The sequence below is a fragment of the Tupaia chinensis genome, unplaced genomic scaffold (genome assembly GCF_000334495.1).
Source record: "Tupaia chinensis unplaced genomic scaffold, TupChi_1.0 Scaffold000119_2, whole genome shotgun sequence".
NCBI lineage: Eukaryota > Metazoa > Chordata > Mammalia > Scandentia > Tupaiidae > Tupaia > Tupaia belangeri.
The window spans coordinates 520,093-539,731 of NW_006159586.1; the positions used below are offsets into that span (position 1 = coordinate 520,093).

The 19,639-nt window shown below is 46.7% G+C and overlaps 1 protein-coding gene across 2 annotated transcripts in view; it reads right to left on the minus strand.

Annotated features, from left to right (window-relative positions):
- LOXHD1 (lipoxygenase homology PLAT domains 1) overlaps positions 1 to 16,968 on the minus strand; it is a 219,353-nt gene extending 202,385 nt beyond the window's left edge. For both annotated transcript variants that reach the window (XM_006144420.1, XM_006144419.1), the window contains exons 1-3: positions 16,839 to 16,968; positions 9,250 to 9,364; positions 1,310 to 1,390 (exon numbers count right to left, since the gene is read on the minus strand). In XM_006144420.1, the coding sequence (XP_006144482.1) occupies positions 1,310 to 1,390; positions 9,250 to 9,364; positions 16,839 to 16,968 (326 nt within the window). The remainder of the gene's footprint in view (positions 1 to 1,309; positions 1,391 to 9,249; positions 9,365 to 16,838) is intronic.
- Between the last annotated feature and the right edge of the window lie 2,671 nt (positions 16,969 to 19,639).

The window sequence follows — 19,639 nt, forward strand, 5'->3', positions numbered from 1 at the left end:
TAAATAAATAAATAAATAAATAAATAAATAAATAGTTAAATAAAATAATTCCTTAAAAAAGGAGGGAGAGGGATATCTAGCAAGGCAACTATGCACATTAACTAATACTACACTGGTACATTGCCTGCATGGAAAAATTCACAAACAACTGCTCTGCTCAAGATCCTGCCCTCTGCCATGTTGCAGTCTCACCAGAAATTGACTCTGGGCCCTGGACCTCATGACCATGAACTAAATAAACCTCTATTTCTTTACAAATTTACCCAGTCTCAGGTATTTCTACTAGCAATGTAATAGCTGACAAAGACAACCCCTGACCAGCCCCTGGCCTGGATGCACTCAGACCACAGATAACTTTAGCATTCTGACAAATGGGCATGAACTTGAATAGGGGCAGGTAGCAAAGAGGATGAGGGGAAAAAATATGGTGGCTGAAGGCTCTTCCATAACCAGCCTAGTGCAGTTATTCCTCCTTACATATTCATGAACACTGTCCCAAAGAGAATAAGAGTCGGGGAGCTCTTTATCCAAATGCATCCTTCTACGAGAGCTGGAATCACTAACACTCATTGAATGTTTACTGTGAGCCCTAGGGTTATTACAGATAAAGAAACTATGGCTTGGAAAGGTAACCTATCCAAAAACCCACAGCTAGTGAATTGTAGAGTAGACATTTATTTATTTATTTATTTATTTATTTATTTATTTATTGAGAGGTTTTCGCTATAGGGCGCGTGCGCTTGCCAGACAGACAGAGAGAGACATAGAGACAGAAAGCAAGAAATCACCCCCAGGGAGGATGGCCACGCTGCAATCCTTTCTCCTCCATTCTCCTCTCGGGATCTTGGGCACACACGCACGCACGCACACGCGCACACGCGCCCGGCATGAGTTTTAAGCCACCGGGTCCAGGACGTGAACCGCGGTCGACTACATGGGAGTCCAGCAACATAGCCATTACGCTAACTACTGGTTCCCAAGAGTAAACATTTAAACACAGGCAATCTGCAATCAGTCTTTGCTCCTAACCACTAAGCTACAGTGTCTCTCAGAGAATACTTCTCAAGTTGTAAAAAAAACCTGTCTCTAATTACTGAAGGTGCAAATCTCTCATGAGGAAGCTTAGAGCACTGTGATTCAGGATCAGAGGGAAAGACCTGGGAATCAGAGGGAAAGATTTGAGCCTTTGGTAACTCCTCAAACAGTGCCTAGAGAGTAATCAATACCCAACAAATGTTCATAGTGAAGTCAGTTCCTAACATGCTTGTTTTCATCTTCACCTAACCCCAATCAGTGGCCAGATCCTTACCTGATTTTATAGATGAGGCCCACATTGTTGGTTCTCACCCGGAACACATCAACATTGGCTTTCTCAAAGGCAGACTCGCTCCTGCAATGAGCATGTGCAGTCAGTGCAGATCAGCCCTTGGCCTGCAGGCCTAGGAGGAGAGCCAAGAGCTGGCATCCCCGTCTTCCTCCATCATCCCACTTCTGGGAAGAGCTAGAAGCAACCAGATCTCATTCTGAGATTCCTTTCTGACATGGTTTAGAGAGGAGGATGGCAATGTCTGCTCGCTTTATTTCTCACTTTCACACACGGGTTCTCATTTGATCCTTGCCATGAGTCACTAAGGCAAGCATAGTGGACAATATTAGCCCCCTTTTACAAATGAGTAAACTGATGCTGGTTGGTAGTAGAGCTCACCAAAGAGCCTGGCTTTCTAGTATCGTGATCCCAGGCCCTCTGGGTGCCCTGGGGTGGGAAGGTGGAGGAGGAGGAAGGTGTGATGAATGCCGTGGTGCCCTTGGGTCTGCAGGTAGACCCTGTCTCCTTGCCTCTCCTCCTTATTTGCCCAGAACAGTTGCAATGGCAGCCCCAAGCAGATGCAGACCTTGGGTGGTAGTCCATGGTCCTGCCATTCCAACAGGAAAAGAAACACAGCCACAAACAAACAACCAGGGAAGTGGGGGCAGTGAGGGAAATGCATATCTGGCACCCTGCAAATGATGTGAATGGAAGAAAATACACCTGAAAGACGTTCTGCATGGCAATGACCAGGCAAGTCCAGACTCCGGAGCATCCTAAATCCAATTGGCTTAGACACAGAGGGCGGAGCAGCTGCGCCATACGATCCTTCAGGAGTGGAAGTCTGAATCTTGTGTTGACATCTGCTCCATTCTTTTTGGAAGCCAGGACCCCCCAGTGCTCTAGCTGGGGTCTGCAGGCAGCTCCTCCTGCCTCCACAGTTTAACCCTTCGAGCCTGAGAGCTGAAGGCCTCCTTCAGAGCTCTCAGCAGGGTTCTCAGGACCAGCATGGAGCCACGGGAAAAGAGAATCCCTGAAGAGAGATGCCCATTTATCAGCTTTAATATAAGGGGAGAGCTGAAGAGCCTGCTTCCCAAGGCAACAAGGCTTGGACTCTCTTGGTCACAAGAGGCTTTTAAGGTTCCAAGAAGCTGTGATTCTGCAAACAGACTCACTGTGTCAAACAATCCACCCTGGGAGAAGTAGCCACAAGGGTGCATACCCCGAGACAGGGGTCAGCTCTCCTAAGGCAGAACACAACGCATGGAACAGGTGAAAATCATGCTGAGGCATCATGTCTGGGGAAAGAGCCCTAGAGGTGCAGTCTGGGTGCAGAGAAGTGAGGAGGACAGAGTGACAGAGTCTTCTGGTTTTGCTGGGGTGGAAGGGATGTCTCCAGCTGGCTACCTGTATCTGAGGAGTGGAGGGACTGGGACAATGAACAGCAAAGTTTCTACCCTGCCACCAGCACAGAGAGTTGGAGAACGCTGTCTGTTAACCCTTGAGGAGGAACAACGAAAATAAGACGTCTTTCCATAAAGAATCAGAAGATCCTTTTGCCTGGAAAAATAAACTTACCAGACCCAGCATTTAAGGAGAAACTAAGCCAAACCAGCCATCCTGGAGGCCTGGCTGATGTGGGAATGTCACTTCTGAAGAATAATAGCAACGCACCCTGCATTTTGCATCATAGTCACAGCAGTTGTTAATAACTTGGAAAGCACGGGGATGTCAGTTCTGTGCATCGGGATTGTGTGAATGGGAAACAAAAAAAGAAATAAGGGCTGTTTTGTTTCAATATACAAGACGAGGCAACTGATCTTCAGAATAAATAGAAACGAGTCTCTACATCAAATAACAACCGCCCTAGAAAGCTATACAACGGAACATTTTGCAGCCATTAAAAATCCTGTAATAGGGGCCAGCAGGTGGCGTGGTGGTTAAGGTACTGGACTCTCATGTGGTCAACATCCTGACAGCTTGCTTTCTCACTCCCCTGCCACCCTGTCTGTCTCTGTCTCTCTCAGGTGAGCACATGTGTCCTATACCAAATTTTAAAATAATAACGATAATAAATAAAATAAAATCATTCTTTTAAAAAGTTCCTGCTATAAAAGAATATTTCATGAAACAGCAACAGGTTTCTGATATAGGCTTAAAAGAAAAGGCTAGTTAAAAACAAAATGTACAAACAGAGCAATCGACATAAGCAGGATGCCATCTTCATTTTAAAACAATAAAGATCAGGGACCAACAGTTAGCATAATGGCTATGTCGCTGGACTTCCATGTAGTTGACAGCGGTTCAAGTCCCAGACACGGTGGCTTAAACTCACTCCGGGCGCGTGTGCATGGGTGCACATGAATCCAAGAGGAGAATGGAGGAGAAGGGATTGCAGCGTGGCCATCCCCCCTGGGGGGTGATTTCTCAATTTCTGTCTCTCTGTCTCCCTCTGCTTCTCTGGTGAGCTCATGCACCCTGTAACAATAACCTCTCAAAAAAAAAAAAAAAAAAAAAAAACAATAAAGATCAGAAGGTTTGATACAAAAATACCATGTCTAGATGTTAAAACTATTTGTGTCATATAGTCATTCTTCTCTATATCATCTTTAATTTTAATTTTTCAAAAGAAACGCATATGCTTTTTGTAATTTTGTGGAAAAAGAAAAGCACAAACCCCTGTTTTAGAAAATCCATCTCCCACCCCCAGCCAGCAGGCCACCTGGAGTGAATTCTTTGGAAGGGGCTTGGGGAATGCTGGGCTTCATCCTCTCAGGGTGCACAGAATTTGGGAAAAAGCCAATGCCAGTGAGTAGGAAAAGAAGGTGTAAGCATCCCCATTTTTAGCCAATGGCAGGTGCAACTTGGAAGGAAAGCAGCTGGCTTTCTGGGGTGTTTTGATGCAAGTTCTATAACAGAAAAGATCTGACAGTTGCCTTCAGTGTAGAGGAGCTCTGCCCTTCAGAAAGGCCCCACCCCCATGACAGCATCATTTAAGAATGTAAATGACCTTTCATGTGTCCAGGTTGAATGTGAGTATATACTACAACCCAGTGTATGTATTAAATAATCATCCAGAGTCTTTATAATCACTGTGAGGTGAAGGGCTACCCAGAAGTGGGAAGACCAGGGGGCCAGCAGATGGCGTAGTGGTTACGTCACTGAACTTCCACATGGCTGACCATGCTCGAGACTTGGACCCAGTGGCTTGAAACTCATGCTGGACACTTATGCATGCCCAAGGTCCCTAGAGGAGAATGGAGGAGAAGGGATTGCAGCGTGGCCATCCCCCCTGGGGGGTGATTTCTCACTTTCTGTCGCTCTGTCTCTCTCTGTCTCTCCAGCAAGTGCACACACCCCATAGCAAAAATCTCTTAATAATAATAATAATAATAAAATATAAACTTCTTTATGTTTCCTTGAGAAAGGCCACAGCCTCACCATGGCTCCTAGCTGATACTTAAATCAAGGCTAATGCAGAGTATAGCCCCTGCCTGTGCCTCCCTTCAGCAGGGACCCCACCCAGGAGAGCCTTTTCAGGTTGCACAGAGCATTTTAGCTGCCATCGGGCAGAGCCATCAAGCTAAAATGCCAGGCATTCTCTGACATGCTCAGAAGAACCATGTTCCAGAAGATACATGAGATCCCATCCTTTTGCCATATTCTAAACATGTGATCAGCATTGGAGGTGTCTTGGTAACAGGGAAGGGGACAAGGGAACCAAGAAAATGAGGCTTCCTCTGGGAGCCACTGCTGGTGGCACTTAGCTGCGGTGGAGTGTGGGGTGGAGGTTTACTAATGGGGGAACATTATTACATTCTTTGCTGCCCAGGAGAGGGGCCCAGTGAATACCAAGGGCCTCAAGGGCAAAAATCATCAGCATTTTAACATCAAGTACCAAAGTTTTTCTTGGGGCAGAAATTATTTTGTATTAGAAAAAAAAATGTATTAAGTCATTTGGCAGTGGAAGGTGAAGTCCTGGGATGCAGAATAGACACAAGAATGAGCAGGACTTGAGTGGGGATATAGAAAACAGAACATGAGAGGCAGGAGAGAGGGAGGGTATGAGAGGCCAGAGGCTGTGGAGAAGGAAGTGGAGGAAATTCCAAGACGATTGGTGTCTGAATTTTAAAACGGAGCCTAATAGTCCACTTTGTCTACATTACTGTGAAGGGAATGCTCTCTGGTTCCCCGAGCTCTCAGTGAAATCCATTACACACAAAAATGTGTGTACGTGTGTGTGTGTGTGTGTGTGTGTGTGTGTGTTTGGTTCCAGTTGTAGTGGCTTTGGGTTTGGGCTGGAGAGGAAGAGACAGCATTAGATGTCAAAAGAAGACTGGGAGATGAAAGGAGACAGCGAGATCAGTGGGCCTTCTGAGCCAGACCCCAGGGATGGGGTCGGGGTGGGCTGTGGCCTGAGCTAACTACATCTAAATCTCCCCAAGCAAGGCAACCTCTGCTGCCTTCAGGCACATGGAATCCCTCAGCAGGCAGAGCTCCGCTCCCAGACCTGCAGATTCCATCTTGAATTGAAAGAGTCTTAGAAGGCAAGGACCATGTCTACCCACTTCCCTTTTTACATTTTCTCTCAGCTCTTGTTACAGCCTGGCTCTGGCCTCCTCATTCCTGTCTATCCTACATGTATGGTCAAATGATCTTGGCCACCATAGTAAGTCAAGTCTCCACCAATCAGCTTTCAAATCAGGCCTTTCCTAGTCCAGGCCTCTCCAGGCTCTCTGTCCTCCCTCCCCTCTGCCTCTTCCCCTGGCCCTGCACTCTCAGCTGCAGGTCTCCTTCCACTTCCATCTGTCTATGGTGCCCCTGCCACTTTCATGCTTTTTTAAGCGGCTCCTTTTAATCTAAAGGACCCTCCTTCTGCCCCTCTTATCTGAATCTTTTTCACCGTTCATCATCTAGACTCAGTGTCCCTCCATGTAAAGTCTCCCTCTAACCACTGGATACCACAGGCACTTCCTGCACTCTGACGAAGGACGAAAAATTGGCACAGGTGAATAGTCCACTTTGTCTACATTACTGTGAAGGGAATGCTCTCTGGTTCCCCGAGCTCTCAGTGAAATCCATTACACACAAAAATGTGTGTACGTGTGTGTGTGTGTGTGTGTGTGTGTGTGTTTGGTTCCAGTTGTAGTGGCTTTGGGTTTGGGCTGGAGAGGAAGAGACAGCATTAGATGTCAAAAGAAGACTGGGAGATGAAAGGAGACAGCGAGATCAGTGGGCCTTCTGAGCCAGACCCCAGGGATGGGGTCGGGGTGGGCTGTGGCCTGAGCTAACTACATCTAAATCTCCCCAAGCAAGGCAACCTCTGCTGCCTTCAGGCACATGGAATCCCTCAGCAGGCAGAGCTCCGCTCCCAGACCTGCAGATTCCATCTTGAATTGAAAGAGTCTTAGAAGGCAAGGACCATGTCTACCCACTTCCCTTTTTACATTTTCTCTCAGCTCTTGTTACAGCCTGGCTCTGGCCTCCTCATTCCTGTCTATCCTACATGTATGGTCAAATGATCTTGGCCACCATAGTAAGTCAAGTCTCCACCAATCAGCTTTCAAATCAGGCCTTTCCTAGTCCAGGCCTCTCCAGGCTCTCTGTCCTCCCTCCCCTCTGCCTCTTCCCCTGGCCCTGCACTCTCAGCTGCAGGTCTCCTTCCACTTCCATCTGTCTATGGTGCCCCTGCCACTTTCATGCTTTTTTAAGCGGCTCCTTTTAATCTAAAGGACCCTCCTTCTGCCCCTCTTATCTGAATCTTTTTCACCGTTCATCATCTAGACTCAGTGTCCCTCCATGTAAAGTCTCCCTCTAACCACTGGATACCACAGGCACTTCCTGCACTCTGACGAAGGACGAAAAATTGGCACAGGTGCTGGAGGTGCAAAGCAGACCTTTCCCCGCCCTCATCCTCCAGGTCCATCCATCTCTGCATCAGCTCTCTAGCCATCTAGGGCACATGGCTGGTACTCCAGACTGTGCAGCACCACTGAGACCACCTGCTCTCCTGTAGCACCCTCCTGACCAGCCAGATTGGAATCCTGGCCAGACCCATGCTATTGCTGTCCTACCTGGAGCATGACACGGACATGGGCAGAGACCTCCACCAGCTGACCTTCCCCCAAACCTGGCCTGCATGGAGAAGCTGATTTCACCCTGCATGATTTCAGCAGTGTCAGGAAGACCTCATGGCTCTGCCAGCTCACTCCCTAGACCTCTGATCCATTGAAGAGGAAGGCTAAAACTCAAACTCTGAGACCAGGGACTCAGTGACAACATTTCATGCCTTGTTATAAGGGGTGACTTTGAGGACCTTCCTGAGAGGATGCTTTGACAGATGAAAAAGGTTGAAAGGAAGAATCTGAGGACACTGGATGCATGAAAGGAGGGATGATCATGAGAAGCCATGACGAAAGGAGAACATGGCTCATTTTGTTTTAACCACTCAGCTGGGGACTCCAGAAACCAACTGGCCGACTGCTCAGTCTAGTGGCTTCTCCTTCCAGGGGTGAGCTTGGTAGGAGGGACACATGGCAAAGAGGATGGCTATTTCATGTATTCCCTTTACCGTGCCCAAGCAGGGGAGGGAAAGACTTCCACACGCCAGCAGGCTGCAGTGTGAGCAGTACAAGAAGGCGGGTACCCTGTTCTGCGGAAATGGACAAAATAGGATATGTTATGTCTGCCTCGATGTCGCAGCATTTATGCCATAACCTGCATTCGGGGTGAACATGCTACTCGGGATCTGGTCACGCCACTCTCAGGGGGCTCTGGGCCTGTAGACTCCACCCCTCTACAGCTTTCTCTGCCATCCCTGGAAGTGCCAGGCCATAAACCCCAAGGTCAAGACCCAGAGCCCAGAAAGCCTTAAGGGGAGTCTCCTACACCCCCCTCCCCCGCAGGCTTCGGAGCCACAGGATGGAGAAAATGTCCACATCAAGCACACGGGGTTTGAGGACCAACTTTACCATCAGAAAGCTCCATGACTCTGGGCTACACACAGTTCCTCACTAGCCTGTCTCCCCATGAATGGATTAGGATAGATCAGTGGTTTTCTTGTGTTTTTTAGCTGTGGAACTCTGAGCTCAGGTAGAATCTTACTCAGAAATCCAGTGGGTAAGACAGCCATAAGACAAGCTGCTTTGGAGGAAGGAGAGAAGGGGTCATGGTGGGCCCAGGACCAACAGATCCATTCCCTGCTCCATTCAGCAGACTGAAAACCCACTGACCAGACCACTGCCAGGCCCCAAGACATCTCTGACCTTCCGAGTCTGCCAGAGTGTGTGCCTAACTGTGCAGGCACACAGGCAGTGGGCAGACAGGGTCAAAGGAGGACAGCAGTCTGCTCTCCCCAGGTTATAATTTAGTACAAAACACACACAGAGACAGACACACAAGTGAGTTCACAGTGACCCCATGGCTGACTAAATGGGTGTGAGCGGCAGGCAGGTTTAATACAATGCTGGTCCCTGGTGAGACCTCGGTGCAGAGCATTTGAAATGCAAGGCTCCCAGGCAAGTGTGGTCTTCCCCGCACTCCTTCTCCCCATGGCTCTCTGACAAGAGATGAGGAAGCTAGGCTTTGCCTGCAAAGGTGTAGCCATCGTTTTGTGGAACTAAGTGACAAAGCTGGACCTAAACCAGGTTTCTTGGTCCTGAGTGTTTATTCCCTCACATCAAAGGACGGTTGATAAGAATTCTTGGGAATTCTGACGTCCAAATTAGGAATTGGGACTGTGGGTCATAAAAATTAAAAGGGGAGATAAGGAAGGTGACAGGAGACCAATGGGAAATCCCTGACTGTACCTGAGCTGCTGTGAGCAGAGCCCCCATACCACTCAATAATCCGTGGTCAGGCACTCCCATCTCCCAGAAAACAGGCCACTCCCAGGTTCCAGAACTGCTTCAACCCAGAATAACCAGGGACAAGTTGCTACTCACTTGCTGGTGAGATGGAGCTTGGGAGAGAGCCCGTTCTCCCCGAAGAGAGTAATGAAGACATTGGCGTCTGTCCCTGCACCACGCACATCCCCCGTGGCTGTGACCACCTCGTACACTGGAGGAGAAAAGAGAAGACAGAATGTAGACTCATAAGCCACAGAATCCTATGTGGGCATGGAAGAAAGTGGAGCTTGTGCACCAGCCCCACAGGATGCCCAGGAACAAAGGACTGGAACTCCTACCACATCCCCTGTGCCTCTGAACTAGGGTCAGACCCGCACCAAGTTCTGCTGCAAGACCAAAGCCTGTGCACTTATTCTACAGGCGAGGAGCCTGAGAGCAGGGGGACAAGCCCAGGTTACACTCTGTACAATGTTAACACTGGAGTCAAGGCCAAGACCTCCAGATGTCCATTCTGAGATCTTTCCAGCACAGCACACTAACGCCCTCACCTGGACATGGCCTTCTGGGTCTAACCTGGCGCTCAATTCCCTCTCCACCCCTATACAATACAGCTGTGCCCAGCCCTCACCTCTCATGGCCTCCTTGGTTGTGGCCATTTCAGTCTCAGGATGAGCCACCCTAGGGCTGACTTTACAGCCTGAGGTGGAACTTTACAGGGAGTCCCTCTTTGAGGCTGACTTCCCTTTTCTGGATCCCACATGTCCCCAACCCAGTGCCTTAAAAAACACACAGGACACATGTGCCTTGTCTAGGCTGCATTAGGGATATAAGAAAACTTATGAAAGTGTTGGAAAAGCCAGGGCCATGTACCCTTGTTCCACCTCTAGAAACAACTCCCAGAGTCACAGCACAGAACTGGCTCGGGGAAGGTTGCCACCACCGGCCACCCGAGAATCACATCGCCTCTGCTAAGACCAGAAATCAGCCACCATCACCTCCCCATCCTGCTACTACTATCTCCAAAAGAAATGCCTTGTCCCCAACCCAGTTTATCATAAGCCTGGCTTCTAAACCAAAGTCTTGCTCTAAGAGCTGATTAGGAACCCAAGGCACCTGTCTGCAGCTAGGGAGGGTGAACAACAACAGCAAATTCTATGTTGGGAAGATGGAAGTCACGCTGTGGGGAGCCAACACCATGTAAAGAGGGTCTTTGAGATATCTGGGGCATATGACAGATGTCTAGCACATCACAGGACTGCATTAATACTACTACTTAACAGTTACATTTGAAAATAACACTGAAAGATTGCTTAATGTGTGCCCATTTTTAAGTTAAGGGCTTTCATATACATTATTGCATTTTATTATTAAAGCAAATCTATTATTTTTCCTACCTTCCATCATTTCAGAGCATGTCCCCAACCAGTTGCTGAGTATATCTGAGCTGCCCCAAGGAAGCATCCATACAATGTCCTCAGCAAAAAACAGAACTGGACTATGGAAACATGCAATACTGAAAATATACTGAGCAAAAAGTGAGACACAAAACACGGCATACTCTATGAGGCCATGTGTGTGAAACTAGAGAAGACAAATCTATTGCAACAGAAAGCAAAAGTGTGGTTATTTAGAGTTGGGCATAGAGGACTTGACTGTGAAGGGATACATGGAACTTTTGGGAATAGTATAAATATTCTTTATATCGATTTGCTAGTGATTACACAGGTGTAATGCACATCAAATAGGAGATAAACTACATGCACTTTTTTGAAAGTAAATAATATTTCAATAAAGATAAAAAGTGAACCAAAGTTTTAATAGGCCCGTCACAAAAAGAGGATATCAAAATGGCCAATAAGCATAGAGAAAAGTACTCTACATCACTATACATCAGGGAAGCATGAATTATAATTACAATAAGATACTATCATATACCCGTCAGAATGACTAAAATTAAAAAATTGACAGGTGCCAATCAATTATGTAGTGGTAAAATGTGACACTCTAAGAAGCAATACCACATGAGAATGTTCCCAGTTCAAATCTGGAGACTTCTTTGAGTATGTTGGGGGCTGGTGTGTCCGTGATCTGGGACTAGCTGGGGACAGGTTGCAGGGTTGGGATTATGTTAGATTCTCTGTCTCACTCTATCTCTGTCTCTTCTGCATGGAAGAAATAAATGCACAGACTTAAAACATTTTTTTTTAATTAAAAAGACTGACAATGCCAAGTATTGGCAAGAAGGTAGAGCCATTTGCATTCTCCTACATGAAGGCAGATGTGTAAATTGATCCAAGCACTGGCAGCTAAACATATGTTCACTTGTGACCACTATTCCACTTCTGATTATCAACTCTAGAGAAATGAGTGCTTGCGTCCATCAGAAGATGTCAACAAGATTTGTAGTGGCCTTACTTGTAATAGTGAAAACCGGAAAGTAACCTAAATGTCCATCAGTAATGGAATAATTAAATGAATGGTGCTGTAGGGACCAGCAGTTGGCATAATGACTATGTTGCTGAACTTCCATGTAGTTGACCGAGGTTCGAGTCCCAGATATGGTGGCTTAAACTCACACCGGGTGTGTGTGCATGTGTGCCCAAGATCCTGAAAAGGAGAATGGAGGAGAAGGGATTGCAGTGTGGCCATGCCCCCTGGGGGCAGGGGGGGGGGTGATTTCTCACTTTCTGTCTCTCTGTCTCTGTTTTTGTGGTGAGCACACAAGCCCTATGGCAAAAACCTCTCCAAAAAGTAAAAAAAAAAAAGTGTTGTATACATGTAATAGGCATTCCCTTTTGCAAAAGCAATGTAATACACTGTAAAGTTATATGCAATCCAATGTAATATAAACAAGATTATGATAATAAAAAAATGTTTAAAGGGCATACTATATCATATGTCACAGCATGAATAAATCTCTCAAGACAAAATCTTGAGAGAAAGAGAAACTAGACACATACAAAAATGTACACTGGATGATTCCATTCATATGAAGTTCAAGAACAGAAAAAGCGATTATAGAATCAGGAGACCTGTTACCTCTGGGAAGGGGTATGAAGGTGTTGTCTGGGAGGCTGGAAGTGTTCTGTGTCCTGACCAGGACAGGGGTTACACAAGCGTGTACATATATAAAAGTTTGTCATTCTACCTTCAAGAGTTTTGCACTGTATTTATATATATTATTTCTCTATTTAAATTTTTATTTATTATTATTCATACATTGAATTGCTATACATCATTTAAGATTATAAAGAGAATTTACTCAGTACGATATACACCTCAGACCAGTCTAGTTGAGAATGCGATACACGTCATCATCAACAGGTTATAAACCATATCTGTGTCCCACAAATATCTTACCTCTCTATTTTCCCCCCAAATTTCCTTCTCTACACTCTTCCCTCCTTCTCTTCTTCCACTTTGTCCCCAGTCTTCATAACGATTTTTAATGAAAGCTCAATTCAGGTAGCTGAAGAGCTATCTGTGGAAGACACAAAATTCTATCTGGCCCCCTCTACCGAAGTCCTTTGGTCAGCACAAAGGATGGCCCATGGCAGGATAGTGCTGTTCTTGGCACGCAGGGGGAGCTCGATAAATAATTACCTACATGAATGAGTGAATAAATGAGTAAATGAAATAGTCAATGAAATGAGCATGCACTATGGAACTAAATTGACCAGGGCTTGAATCCCAATTCTATCACTGCTGGTTGTGTGATTTTAACTGAATTGCTTATTAAGCCTCAATTCCCTCATCTCTGAAGTAGGGATCATTTTCTCCTTGAGAGATTGTGGTAAGGATTAAATCAAATAAAACAAGGTTTTCAATGTTCATACTCACTGACCTAGCATTTCTACCTCTGGGAATTTACCTTATAGACACTATTCCATAACCGCGTGAAAAGCTATGCATTCCGTAATGGTTACCATCATCACCACCACCGCCATCATTGCTATAGTTTCCATTACCAACATCCCAAGGAAGCTGCCTAGGGGAATTGTGTCCTGAGAGACGCTGAGTGGTCGCCGTCTGGGTGGAGAAGAGGAGATGTCCCCATGACTGGAAGCTTGTGCAGGATGGCCTGAGAGGTCAGGTCTCAAGTGCTGGTATGGGCCACTTTCTTTCCATCTTAGGCACTGTCTTTGTCAGGAGACTGTCCAGTGTGCCAGGCTCGGCATGCCCTCAGGGCACTGAGGGAGCTGCTCTCTTCCATCTGGCTGTTGGTGAGTGCCAGTGCAGACAGAAGGAATACCAGGGCCTTTCTTCTTCCCCTTCTTCTTCCTCTCCTTCACACCCACAGAGACTCTCCATAGACTCACACAGATCCCAGGGCTCGAAAGAGTGGGAGTTATGTTGACGTGGAACTGAGAAAGTGACAATTCGTGTGACTAGAGCTTGGCATGTGTCTATGGTTGGCATCATTCACATTTATCATCAGTGCCCTGAAGCAGACTATAGGGTCAGTGGGTCCACATCTCTTAGAAGTGTCAGTGCGGCACCCACATCAGCTTGATCGTCTCCAGATATGTTTACCACAGTCAAAACTGGACAAAACAAGAGCAAGGACCAGCCAGACCAGCTAGATCCAGGCCCTAACTCTGCTACTTACAATCTGCGTGATCTTGGGCAAGTTACTTAACCTCTCTGTGCCTCAGGCGCCACACATTAATGACCCATCCTGCCTTGTGGAGTTATGAAGATGAAGGTGGTACACAAGAGTGACATGCTCAGTGCAGCGCCTGGCACACAGCACCCTATGTTTGGCAGCATTATGAGAGGAAATCGAGGACTCACTTTGGGAAAGGATACTTGAAGTTCTTGTCCTCCATCCTATTTGTGACCCTGCTCAAGTCATTGAATGTCTCAGAGGCTCCGTTCTAACCTGTAGTAAAGTGGGCCTACTCATGCCTATCTTGACTATTCTCTGGATCATTTGAGGATCGAATGTGAGTACTGAAGTGAAAGGATTTCACAATGATAAAAGGAGGATGCTGATGGCATCGTGATTAAGACAGCTAGATCTCAAACGGCCAACTGAGCAGTTCAAGTCCTGGATCTGGTGGCTTGAAAAATGCACTGGGCACATGCGCATGAGTGTGTGTCCAAACCTGGGAGCGATTTCTCACTTACCCTCTCTCTCTTTCTCTGTCTCTCTCTGGCAAGTACACATGCCCCTATAGCTAATACTTAAAAGAAAAAAAAAGGGGGGGGGAGGACCAATGGATGACATAATGGTTAAGTTGCTGGACTCCCTTGTAGTCAACCATGGTTCGAGTCCTGGACCAGCAACTTAAAACTCACACCAGGCACATGTGCGTGCATGTGCGCCCAAAGTCCTGAGAGGAGTCTGAAGGAAAAGCAACTGTGGTGTGACCATCCTCCCTGGGGGGTTGATTTCTTACTTTCTGTCCCTCTGGTGAGAGCGTGTGTCCTATAGCAAAAATCTCTCTTAAAAAAAAAACAAAAAGTAAAAAGGAGAGAGACAGTATGGTCACATTGAGTCACGTAGAGCTCATGAACAGAAGTGGATAGGGTGCCCCATGAAAGGTTCTAGAATATTCTTCCCAGCAGCCACATGGGCTAGAGAGAATCACTCTAAAGACGAGCATGTGAGTCAGGGATGCTGCTCCCATGTCTGACTCCAAAGCCCCTTCCCTCATAGACAGTCAGAGCTTGGGACATGTGTGCCAGGAGAAGGTGCCAGTGCCCTGCCTATTCTAGGCCCCCTTCCTTCTTCTACAACCCTCACTTCCCAGAGCACTGAGCCTGTCAAGGGGCTCTCCCTAAGCTACAGCCTTTATGGTACCACCGTGGAGACTACCTTCTCTGAACCTGGGTATACACTAGGAGCTGGTGATAAGGACTTAGGACAAATAAAACCAGGCCCAACCCTGACAGAGTTCAGAGTGGCTGTGGCTACTAGCTTGCATGAAACAATAAAACAGTTAAGAACTGGATATAATTAAGGAACTCACAGTAGATTGCAATCACGGAAGGCTTTTTGGAAGAGGTGGGACCTGACTGGGGTTTTCAAAGTTAGGATAGAAAAAGGAAGAAAGAGAAGGATGAGCAAACCCATAGGAAGACACAGAGCAGGCATCCATTGATTTTGTTTGTTTGTTTGTTTGTTTTTAATGAATATAGAGCTTATAGGGACTCCTGAGCCACTTTGCAGTAAGTGCTGAGACTATAAATGCCTTCAGGGGCCAGGCAGGCAGCACTGTGATTCACGTGAAACAGACGTAGTATAAGATGATAGGAAGTGGTGGGGACTGTGACGCACTGGAAGTCCCCAGCCAATAGGCATTCACAAACTAAACTATTTCGAAGCACTGTAAGGGAGAAAGAATAATACTCATAATAATAATAATACCCTCCACAGCCCAAAACTGGCTCCCGGGTCCCAGGTCACCATCTCTCTGGTTTGCATGGCAAGAACTTTCAAGTAGCTCCATTGGCCCGGAGGAAGGGGAGACGAGAGGACTAGGCCCTGAGGTCCAGAGCCCTAGCTCCATCCACACGTTGCCCAGGTGTCTCCTTGCAAAGCCCCAGGCTCTTCTCATCGGCCATGGTGGCTAGCATCTCTAACTGCCTGCTGAGCACAGGATGAGGGGTTAGGCTTCCACCCAAGACATCCCTTCACCACTCAAGCAGTTCAGGGCACATTGCCTGAAGCAGGCCCCTTCTCTGGGCAGTTACAGTCTATTTTGTCTCCTAGAACTTTGTGACTAAAGGTAAGGCACCTCACCTCCCCGTTCGGTGTGGACCTTGGCATGCCACCTGCTTATTCTAGTGCAGACACAGTGGCTAAGAAAGGGGTTGCCATCAGTTTCTTAAAATTACTTTTCCCAGGGGACCAGCAGATGGCAGAATGGTTACCTTGCTGTACTCCCAGGTAGTCCACTGGGTTCTGATTCCCAGACCTGGCGGTTTAAAACTCACCCCTATATACTGAGTCTCTGCACTCTATGACTGAAACTCATTGACTAAAGCATATCGTAACACAGTATATAGGGGACCAGCAGGTGGCATGGTGGTTAAAGCGCTGGACACTCCCACATGGCTGACTACGGTTCGAATACTGGACCTGGTGGCTTGCTTTCTCACTTTCCCTCTCTCTCTGTGTATCTCTCTCTGGTCAAATTAAAATAAATGAATGAATAAATAAAATTAAATAATTATTAAAAAAAGAAACACAGTATATAGATGTAAATACCAGATATAGTGTGTGTGGAAGAGGAGGGTCTGAGGAAGGACATTTAGAAGAAAAATAGGGAGGCAAAGCATTAATGGCACAAAGAAATGTGGTATTATCTATTGAAGATATTTTGTAGTTTTATCTACTGTACTAGGGAGAAATGTTCACCTGCTGAAATATTCATTTTGTAAGCCAAATAATAATGTGATTGAATGTATAAAAGAAAATGAAATAAAAAAAAAAAATCTCGCCCCAGGAGTGTGTGTGTGCATGCCCAAGATACCGAGAGGAGAATGGAGAAGGGATTGCGGAGTGGTCATCATCCCTGGAGGACGATTTCTCAGCTTCTGTCTCTCTGTCTCTCTGTCCCACAAACATGCCCTATAGCAGAAAAAAAAAAAAAAAGAGGCATAATCCCACGCATCCACTCTGTGGCGCCTGAGTTCCCCCACCCCACCCAGCCCCCCGGGTAGGCCCTGGACTGCACCTCTGGCCTTGTAGTACTCATGCTCCAGCTCGTTCTCATCGTCCTCCGAGGCGTAGTTCAGCAGCTCCTCCTCGTACAGGGCTAGGAAATCGATGTCTTTCTTCCTCCTCTTTTTCTTCTGGGGCATCATTTTGCCTGGCTGTCCCTTCCTACTACTTGGGGGCTCCTTGTGCCCACTCTACCCACAGCCTCAGACCTTTCTCCCTGAGCTCCCTGGCTCACAGCCTGTCACTTCAGGTCTGGGGGGTCCCACCTTTCTTGGGTCCCCTGTGCCCAGAGTTCTGCTCCTCTCCTCTCTGGTCCTTGAGTCAACCCTCGGTGTTTTATCTCTGTCTGTCCCGTCCCTGCCCCTCCCTCTTAGCACCCTCTCACGGGCCACCTTCCCCTCTGTGTGCCCTGGGGTTTCTCCTTGGGCCTCATCACTTATTCATGGGGACTGAGGACAGGCTGTCCTACTTCCTCCCCGCCCCTCCCACTGGCCCTCTCTCCTCCCTTCATAGAGAATCGGGTGTCATTGTACCCTTGGCATTTGTTTCCCATCTGGTCTCACAGCAAGGAGACACCTGGGACTCCTCCAGGCTACCCCAGGGGGAGGTGAGGGCCTCACATCACCAAAGAGACTCCCTAGCCTCACAGCCCACAAGGGGCCTGAGACCCTCCCGAGGAGGACAGGGCCCTGGGATCACCAAGCTCTGAGGCCTCATTTCTCTCCATTATTCATGAGCTCTGATCGTCTTACTGAGCAGGCAGGTTTCTTATTAGATCCTTCTCATTCTCTCTCTCTCTCTCTCTTTCTCTCTGCTTCCATCTCCTCAAGATCTCTTGTTTCTGGAAGTGGCCATCTGGCCAGAGAGATTGGCTACACTTTAGAGACGCTACGCTCACAAGCACTCAGACAACTCAAAGAACACTTGCTTTGTGAGTTACTGGTATTTCCAGGCCAGAGCCAAGGACCCTGGGGAAGCCCCTTATCCTTGGGTGACCCCAGCTATGCCCAGACAGGCTGGCAAGATTCACCAAAAACCAGCAGCTTCTGAACAAGAATTACCAGCTTACCCATTTTGCTCTCTGTTCTTTCAAATGAAATACCCCCATCTCAGACTCCAGCCCCCTGATCCTTTACCTTCTCTGCTCAGCCCTGCCCCGGGAATTCAAGTCAGAGGACCCATCCACCCTTAACTAGCAAGTGAAGTTCCTTATGGGCATGAGGTTCCTCTTCCTTACTTATTTCATTAAGGTTTTACTAAAGCACTTAATTAAGATATTTTTACAACACAAGTTATAAGATTTCTATGTGATTTTTGGATGCTAGAAAATTTCAACTCATGGGAACCAGCAGTTAGCGTAATGGCTATGTCGCTGGACTCCCACGTAGTGGACCGCAGTTCGCATCCCAGACCCGGTGGCTTATAACTCATGCCGGGCGCATGTGCGTGCATTCCCAAGATCCCGAGAGGAGAATGGAGAAGGGATTGTGGCGTGGCCATCCCCCCTCAGGGATGATTTCTCACTTTCTATCTCTCTGTCTCTCTCTGTCTGGCGAGCACACGCACCCTATAGCGAAAACCTCTCAAAAAAAAAAAAAGAAAAAAGAAAAAATTTCAACTCACTGGAAGCTTTCAATTCACTGAAAATGTCAATTTTCTGAAAATTTCAGTTCTGTCCTTGCAGCGGAAGGTTGTCAGACAAAACTGAGCTCTGCTACCTCCTGACTGTGTGGCCTAAGCCAAGGCCTCTGCTGTCCCTTCCACACCAGGAGGGTAATAACCCAGTAAGTCATATGCAGCACTTGCAGAAGCGCTCAGTAAGCAGAAGGCTCCAGAACATAGGTTTTAATGTGATTCCCACAATAGACTGGATGCTTATGTCAAGTGGTGAAGCCATACCTGTAAGGTGACACTATTAGGAAGTGGGACCTTTGGGAGGTGATTCGGTCATGAGGGTAAAGCCCTCAAGAATGGAACAAGTGCCGCTATTAAAAAGGCTTCAGAGAGCTGCCTCACCCCTTCAGCCACGTGAGGACACAGAAAGACAATCATCTGTAAACCAGGAAGCCAGCCTCACCAGACACAGATCTGCTAAAACTCTGATCTCAGACTTTCAGACTTCCAGCCTCCAGAACTGTCAGAAATAAATTTGTTTACAAGCCAGTCTATGGTATTCTGTCATTGCACCCAAACAGAAGATGACAACTCCTAATTAGGAGTTTTCTCTTATTTTGTATGAGGAATTTTGATACTTTGTTATAATCTCAAATTGTTCCAGAAGCCCTCTTCTTGGACACCCTGAGAAGACCTTCACCTCATAGGTGCAAGGAACAGACCCTGTGTTCCCCTCCCTCTGTGGGGTCCAGCCAACAGCATCAGCTCATCAGAGGCCCCTAGCTAAGTCTAAAACTTCTGCTTCCTCCTGACTTCCTGGGAGGATGGATTTTGTTTTTAATTTTTAATTTTTATTTTTAATTAATTAATTAATTTACATCCATTCACTGAGCATTATCACAGCATACATAATGTGATTTCCCATCCAGAATATACTGCACAGTGGCTTAATCATACATGTTATCATCAATAATTTTCCATTTCTAGTTTTCCCCCTATTTTTCACCCTCTGCCATTTCCTCCCACACTAATTCTGGTGTCTACAGTTGCTTTCCATTCCTTTTGTTCTCCACATTTTATTGATTCATAAAATTTTTTAAATAATCTAACTACATTCAATAGCAAATTCAGCTGATATATACATATCTGTGAATACATGTCTGACTTTAGGCGTGAAACTCTGAGTAGAATGAATATACT